The sequence below is a fragment of the Gavialis gangeticus genome, unplaced genomic scaffold (assembly GCF_001723915.1).
Source record: "Gavialis gangeticus isolate Ggan-Ray unplaced genomic scaffold, GavGan_comp1, whole genome shotgun sequence".
Lineage (NCBI taxonomy): Eukaryota > Metazoa > Chordata > Crocodylia > Gavialidae > Gavialis > Gavialis gangeticus.
In genome coordinates, this window is record NW_017729032.1 from 121,776,351 (window position 1) to 121,785,074 (window position 8,724).

The window sequence follows — 8,724 nt, forward strand, 5'->3', positions numbered from 1 at the left end:
GCAAGACCATTTCAGGCTGGACATAAGGAAGAATTTCTTTACTGTCCGAGCCGCCAAGGTCTGGAACAGCCTGCCATTGGAGGTGGTTCAAGCACCTACATTGAACACCTTCAAGAAAAAATTGGATGCTCATCTTGCTGGTATCCTATGACCCCAGCTGACTTCCTGCCCTTCGGGCAGGGGGCTGGACTCTATGATCTTCCAAGGTCCCTTCCAGCCCTAATGTCTATGAAATCTATGAAATAGCGTGGCCACTGGCAAGGATATTTGAGAACTCGTGGTGCTCCGGCGAAGTACCTGAAGATTGGAAGAGGGCCAGCGTGGTGCCCATCTTCAAGAAAGGGAGGAAAGACAACCTGGGAAACTACAGGCCAAATCAGTCTGACCTCAATCCCTGGGAAGATTTTGGAAAAAATCATCAAAGAAACCATTCTTGACAGACTAACAGAAGGTAACACTCTGAGGAATAGCCAGCACAAGTTCATTGCGGGTAGGTCTTGCCTGAGCAACCTCATTTCCTTCTATGATCAGGTGACATATCACCTGGACAAAAGGGAAGAAGTTGATATAATTATTTGGACTTTAAAAAAGCCGTTGACCTGGCGTCCCACAATGCCCTCATGGAAAAATTGGGCAACCGCAGCCTCGGCCTGATGGCTGGGGAACTAGCTCCGAGGTTGAATCCGGAGGGTGGTAGTTGATGGAACCGAATCAACATGGCACTCAGTGACTAGTGGTGTCTCCCAAGGCTCTGCTCTCAGACCTGTACTCTTTAATGTCTTCATAAATGATTGGGACACTGCTGTCAGAAACAGAATGGCTAAGTTCACTGAGAACACCAAACTTTGGGGAAGAGTGTCGACACTTGAGGATAGGCTGGTGACCCAGGCTGACCTCAACAGGCTTGCAAGGCGGGCGTATAAAAACCTGATGGCATTCAACATGGAGAAATGCAAGGCGCTCCACCCACAGCACAATTGTATGTTTGGCAGTGCTACAATCGCTAGCACCATGACCGAAAGAGACTCGGGGGTCATAACTGACCACAAGATGAACATGAGCCACAAATGCGATATTGCAGCCGGCTAAGTGAACAAAACTCTGGCTTGCATCAACCAATGTATCTTGAGCAAGATCCAGGATGTCATCCTCCCATTGTACTGGACCTTGCTGAGACAACAGCTGGAGTACTGCATCCAATTCTGGACTCCACAATTTAGGAAGGATGTGGAGAAGCTTGAAAGAGTCCAGAGGAGAGCCACGTGCATGATCAGAGGGCAAGAGAACAGGCCTTATGAAGAGAGGCTGCAAGGTATGGGACTCTTCAGCTTGGAAAAGCGCAGGCTCAGGGGTGACTTGATGGCAGCCATTTAAGTACATAAGAGGTGTGCATTATCATCTGGGCAAATGACTGTTCACCAGAGCACCCCAAGGGATGACAAGGTCCAACGGTCATAAATTCCTGCAAGAATGTTTTAAGCTGGACATAAGGAAAAACTTCTTTACTGTCCGAACCCCCAAGGCCTAGAACAGACTCCCCCCAGAAGTGGTGCAAGCACCTACTTTGGACACTTTCAAGAAACATTTGGATGCTTATCTTGCTGGGATCCTTTGACTTTAGCTGACTTCCTGCCTCTTGGGTAGGGAACTGGACCCAATGATCTTATGAGGTCCCTCCCAGCCACTAACATCTATGAAATCTTCTATATCTTCAGTATGTGAGAGTGACCAACATTGTATTTCTAGGTTAGGTGCATGTAGCCAGGAGCAGCTGGGCAGGACATTTCAAGATGGCTTCAAAGTTGGAGGAGAATTTACAAGATTTCAATTTTGGAATGACGTACTGAAGTTCCATTTTTTTTTTTATTGGGCACTTTGCTACTATACGACTTCATGGGCCAACTTTTTCATTGCTGGCTTTCCATCTTGTGTAATCCTTAGTTTCATAGGAACTCCATTTATGTGCCTACTGGGTAAGTGCATGATTTACTTAACTGCAAAACAGGACGCCAGCCCCATTCAACTACTTTCTGTTTACAATGGACCAAACTCTGTTTACCTGTCTGTTGGTCACATGCATAAGCCATTTCAATGCGAAGCATCTTCCAGCCCTGCCTACTTTGCAATGCAGTTGTGGTCTAGTAAGATAACTGAAATGAAATGGTGAAAGGGAAACAGCTGTCAAAGGACTATTTTAGAAGCCTTGAAAGTGACCAGTGCTAATTCCCTCCTTCAAATACATCCTACAGTACAGTAAAATGGATACTAGTATGGAAAGAGTCCATCAGCCAATAAAGAAATCTGTGGGAAAACTAAATAATTCCTTCTCCTCTCAAGCACTGTGAGGTTCTTGACCAAAAGCCTGAGTATGAAACTATTGCATACTGAAAAGCGGTGGTTATTTGCAAAGAAAAAGGTGTCAATTTGGGAGGGACGTGGGATCAAGCAAGGCATGTCCTACCTGCACAGGGAATGCAGCAGGGGAGTGGCAAACATGGACAGCAAGGGCAAACACCTGCACGAGTGTCTGTCTGTACATGTATGCTCCTGAGTGTGTGTGAACCTGGTGGAGCTGGAAGTCAAGCATACTCTCAAAGTAAGGTTTGCCCCACCAGCAACAAAAGCAAATGCTTATACATGTGCACCTGTACATGTGTACCCCTGAGTGCATGTGTGAGAGCCTGTCTGGGTGAGCTGCCCAGGGGCTATGCCATGGGACTGGCAAGCACAGGCAACAAGGGCACACACCTGCGCATGTATATGTGTCTGTACGCACATTTGCACATGCCTCATAGAGAAGGAAGCGGGCCTGCCTACCTGGTGGCAGCTGGCTCCAGCCTCCAGCATCCTCTGCAGGGCACTGATCATCCTTTTGCGCCGCCGGCACTCCTCCTGCAGCCGCTGCGCCTCCCGCCCATGCCGTGCCGCCTCCTCACCCAGCTGGTCACGCTCCGCCCGGGCTGCCTCCAGAGCTTGCTCGAGGGTGTGGAGCTGAGCGGCCAGACCATCCTGGCAGTGCAGTAGGTACTCCGTGGCCAGCTGCACCAGCCGCAGCAGCTTGAGCAGCAGCGGGTCAGTAGGGCCATGGCAGTGTGGGCAGCGCTCCCGCTCCGCGCTGCAGAAGGTGATGTGCGCCAGGTGCTCCTGCAACAGTGCCACATCCCGCTCACGCTCCACCCGCTCCACGTCCACTGCACTTAGGCGCCGCCAGTCTGGGCTGCCCTGCCGTGCCCGAAACCCGAAGGTCGGCACCGCTGGGGCTGGGGCGGCCATGGCTGCATCCAGTGGGTAGTACACATGCTCCCGAAATGGCTGCACGCACACAGAGAGAGAAAGGCATGGCTTAGTGTGTCTAGAGAGTAAGGGCTTAGAGTGGACTGGGGAGAGGGACTGCCCTCCTTTGCATTCCCTTGCCCAGCTGCAGCCTCTTACCATGCCCAGCGGGCCTGGCCCGGCCTGGCCTCCACTCTTACTGGCTGTGTGGGGCCCACGTTGCTATGGCTACCACTGCCTGCAGGCTACAGCCGCTGTGGTGCCTGGTGGGGGAGAAAGAGAGAGAGAGAGAGAACGAGCATGTGAGAGCATCACACACACGCATACACACAAACCCATGAGTGCAGCAATACGCCTGCTTTGCCTTCCTCTGACCCGATGCCTCCCCTCTCCCCACTGTGCTGTTGTACCCCAGGCCTCACTGCAGCTCCCAGCCCAGCCACCAAGCTCCTCACCCCACAAATACAGCCCGTCCCTACTTCACTGCCTCTTTACACCCCCCCGACCCCCAGCATCCTTCCAGACACCTCTTCTAGCAATGGTTTGATACTCCTCCCCCACAGGTATAATACCACCCTATACTGCCTGTTTTGCCCATCCATCCACATGCTGTCTCCTGGGACCAATGAGCCCCTCCTCACCTCACCATGCCCTAACAGTACAGCTCTCACTGGGTACCTCTGTACCTCCCTATTGCTTTAGCACCTCATCCCCAAATAATTTACCCACAAACACACCTCTTGCTTCACCAGGCACCTCCATGCATGTTGCCCTAGCCCAGTGATTCTCAACCAAGGACATGAGGAACCCTGGGGTGCCCTGAGATCCTTTCAAGGGTGCTCTAGGGCACCATGCAGTGTTAGCACTGTAAGATGTACAAACATGATTCACATCATAAACCCAGAGTTTTAAAGCAGGAATCCATAACGTTAAAACCATTCTCACCTGTTGTGGTCTTTTTGAGTTCTTTGCAACAGAAGAAATGCCCCATAACATTTCTGTAGCCAAAAAAACAAATGAAACTTAAGAGCTGGAATTTTCTGCAGGGTTCCTCAAGTCTATCCAAGTGTGCCTAAAGTTTATAAAGGTTAAGAAACACTGCCTTATCTTGTCTGCTCCCTACACAGGCTCCCCTTACTACACCAGCAAACCTCTCCAGCCTCACCTAACGCAGTACTAACATGCACCACATGCTTGCACTTCCACATACTACCCCATGGCATCACTGAACCCCCACTACAACACTGCTCCCAGCTGCTTTCCACCCACTTGGCTGCCTGCAGGTGGGTGCTCATTTCACTGGGTGAGTGTAGTGGGTGGAAAGCAGCTGGGAGCTGGAACCCCGCCTGCTGAAGCAAGAGCCACTGAAGCTTCCTCCTCGCCCAAAGCAGCAAAGCAGGGGCAGGAGCAGGAGTCACCACTGGAGACGAGGGGAGCTGAGCAGCACCAGGACAGCTGCAGCCATACTGGGAACAGCTGTCCAGGACTGGGGCTGAAGGATAGGTGACTGATGACTGCTCTGGGTGCGGTTCAGCCCCATATGGAGCACCATGGGGTCAGCTGTGGGCCAGATCCAATCAATTGGCAGGTGCACCCTGCAGGCCAGATCCAATCCATTGGCAGGCTAGATCTGGCCCACAAGCTCTATTTTTGCCTACTTTTGAGCTACATCAAGACACTGAACAACTTGGTCTGGCCTCTGGACTGTCTTAACGGGCTAAAGGAGGGATGATAGATCTAGAGCAGCCTCCACTCCTCCATACTCCTGCCTAGGCATACGCACTGAAAGTCTTGGTGTGATCTATACTAGCCAAAAATGATAATGTAACTCACATGCTGGAATGTTCAGGCTCTGACCCTTGGGTATGACTCAGACTCAGACTTAGACTTAAAGAAAACAGCACTACTAAACCATGAATTGGTTACACTCAGAATTGACATTATCAGAAACTTGGCTCTCATATACAGGTTCTATCCAAGAGAATGATTACATCATACTCTGGCCTGAGAAACCAGCAGGAGAAAGGAACAAGCAGGGAGTAGACTCTGCTATTAGTAACAGCTTCCTATCCCTCTGTGAAAGCCTCATTGCTATATCTATTCAATTCATGACACTCAGCATGCCTACACAGAACACCCTCAATCACACTGTTTAGTGGCTATGCACCTACCCTTCAAGCTAGCAACAAAGACAAGAATGTTTTCTACCAACAGCTTGAAGAAGAGATTAAGAAAGCTCACAGAAATAAGATCATTATAATGCTTGGCAACTTCAATGCAAGAGTTAGATGCAATTTTAAGAATTGGCCTGGTATTCTGGGCAATTACAGAACTGGTAGTATGAATGAAAATGGATGAGTGTTAGAATTTTGTGCAAGTCAAAACCTGTATTACTAACATCTGCTTCACTGGCAAATCACAAGAAGGACATTGTGGAAGCATCCAAGATCAGTTAGATCTTGTACTGACCAAGTATAGCCACCTGAAAGAAATTCTACATATGAGGTCTTATCTCAGTACTGACTGTGACACTGACCATGCCTTTGATTCTGACTCTGAAGCAGACTGTGTCAAAAAGATCCACCACAGCAAGGTGACCAGTCACTCTCAGATAGGCATCAGTCAAACCTAAGACAGAAAAATGCAGACTATTCAACGAAAAAGTTGCAAACGCAAGTTTACTTAACAACTCAGCCACTGAGACTTGGGAAAGCTTAAAAGCAAACATGTACAATGCTCCTATAATAATATTTGGCAAAACAGTGCAAGAAAAATGCAGGCTGGTTTGAAGAGCACTCTGAAACCCTTCTACCACCGGTTGAGAACAAAAGGACAGTATTAACCAACTATAAGGAATCTCCCAAGACCATAACCCTAGAAAATCTGAGAAAGGCTTGAAGAGAAATGCAAAAGGAGGCTAAGAGGTGTGCCCAAGATTTTTGGCTAAAACTTTGTGATGATGTTCAGGAAGCAACTGATGCAGGCAATAGCCACAGAATGTAAGAAGGCATCAAATGGGAAAGTGGTCCAATCGAGAAGAAAACAACTCTGCTGAAAGACTTAAATAGAAATGTCTTTACTGATAAACAAAAACAACTTGAGAGTTGGATTGCACATTATAGAACTATATACTCTAGTGAGATGAAATCCAATACAAAAAGCTTGGAGGATTACCACGGTTTGAAGTTACGATGGATTTATATAAGCCTACATTAGCAGATTTGCAGAAAGTCATTAAATCAATTCCTGGGAACAAGGTATCTGGAAATGACTGTTTGCCTACTGAAATCTACAAACGTGCCAATGACGAATTACTTCAAAAGTTTCATAAAGATATGCTGCGCTGTTGGAAAGAGACAGTGGTACCACAAGATTTCAAAGATACTCTGTTTGTACAACTATACATAAACAAAGGGGGATAAAACCGCCTATGACAACTGTAGAGGTATCTCCCTGTAGAACAGAGTCAGAAAAATTGTCACTCGCATCATGCTCTCTAGTCTGCAATCTCTAGGAGAAAGAATCTCTCCTGAAAGGCAACATGGCTTTTGCTCTACCTTTGATATGGTATTTTTGGTCAAACTACTGCAAGGAGAAGTGTGGAGAAAAACGAATACTAGTGTACATAGCCTTCACTGATCCAACGATGGCCTTCATACAGTCAACAGACAAGACATCAATAGTACATCAACAAACAGGGGTATGTCTTAGCTCCCATGCTTTTTAACGTTTACATTTCTGCTTCTTCATGCATTCAAGGGCAGTAACGATAGCATTTATCATCAAACAAGATTAGACAGAGGTTTGTTCAATATCACAAGATTCAGAGTGAAAGCCAAGGTGAAAGAACTGGTTCTGAGAGACTTCCCGTTTGGTTATGATATAGCCTGGGATGTCCACAGTGAATCTTCCCCGCAAAATCTCTTAGGCAGATTTTCTGAATCATGCAAGAGCTTCAGGATGGCAATTAGTCTCAAGAAAACTGTGATCGTGTACCAAGGGGCGAAAGAACTGATACCTGACATCATTCTGATGGATAAATCTCTTGGTGTTATTGAAAGTTTTTGCTACGTGGATTCTACAATCAGCAGGAATCTTGACCTTCAGACTGAACTAACAGAATCAGAAAAGCACCTAAGAATTTTGGCTATTACAGAAACATGCATGGAATAACAGCAAACTACCAGCTAAGGTGAAGATACAAATCTACAGGACTTTTGAGCTGTCATCCCTGCTTTAGAGTTCAACAACATGGACTACATATGCTAAGTATATCAAAAGACTGAACATCTTCCACGTGAGATGTCTGCAGAAGAGCCTGAAAATAAAGTGGGACAAAAGAATACCAAACACAGAGGTGCTGAAGCGCACAGGACTGACACACTTAGATGCCACTATCAAGAGGAGGAGGTTGCGATGGATCCATTATGACAGGATAATGGAAGAAGATTGTATCGCCAAAAATATTTTGTATAGCGAGATTCGAGATGACTCTAGAAACCGGACACCCTCTACAGAGGTACCATGATGTGTACAAAAATTATATAAAATCATTCAACATCAACATGGAAAGCTGGGAGGAGCGTGCAAAATCCTATGCGATCCAGAGGGAATACCTGACACTGGGTGCAGCTTAATACGAAGCAGCTTTCATCCAGAGCATGGAAGCAAAACAAGAAAAAAGAAAGCAGCATCCTCTTAACTTGTACTCCAACCGAGACAACATATGGATCTGTGAGACTTGTAATAAGCAGTGTCGCTCTCATGCTGGGCTTGTCAGCCACAAATGGATTCATCAGGAATTTGATTAGTCCACTTGCATGTAACACCATGATCCAGAGAATCAATAGTTGCCTACTATATATTTATAACACCGCAGTCTATGCCTGCAACAAAAAAGATATTCTTGCTTCTGAATTTCCCAACAAGAGGTCCTCAACAAATGCTGCTATCTACAGTGTTCTTCAGTAGATGTGATACCTTTTATCAGACCAACTAAACAGCTGGAAAGATTGTTCCAATTTGAAGGGTGTTTGTGCCCACAAGCTTGCACAAAACAATCTTTCCAACTATTTAGTTGGTTTAATTAAAGAGATCACATCTACCCAAAGAACCTTGTCTGCCTATGTCCTTAGACCAACACAGCTACAACAGACAACCCTAAAACTACCTACGTTGTGTATGTACAGACATATAGAAACTAGGGGTGCACCAACAAAGATTTTTTGGGCTGATACCAATAGCCAATTTTTAAGGAGGCATATCGGCCAATAGTGATCTGGTTCCAATACGCAGTGAGGCAGCTTGAAGAGCAGTCCAGCTGGCAAGTCTGTTGTGGTCACAAATTGATGGAGAGCAGATTTAGGTTGGACATTAGAAAAGAACTTCTTCACAGTGAGGGTTGCCAGAATCTGGAATGGGCTTCCAAGGGAGGTGGTGCTCTCCTCTACC

General features: G+C 46.7%; 1 protein-coding gene across 5 annotated transcripts in view; it reads right to left on the minus strand.

Moving 5' to 3' along the window:
• DZIP1 (DAZ interacting zinc finger protein 1) overlaps positions 1-3,540 on the minus strand; it is a 104,216-nt gene extending 100,676 nt beyond the window's left edge. For all 5 annotated transcript variants that reach the window (XM_019524759.1, XM_019524760.1, XM_019524762.1 and 2 more), the window contains exons 1-2: positions 3,433-3,540; positions 2,818-3,312 (exon numbers count right to left, since the gene is read on the minus strand). In XM_019524759.1, the coding sequence (XP_019380304.1) occupies positions 2,818-3,312; positions 3,433-3,435 (498 nt within the window). In that variant the 5' untranslated portion in view covers positions 3,436-3,540. The remainder of the gene's footprint in view (positions 1-2,817; positions 3,313-3,432) is intronic.
• Between the last annotated feature and the right edge of the window lie 5,184 nt (positions 3,541-8,724).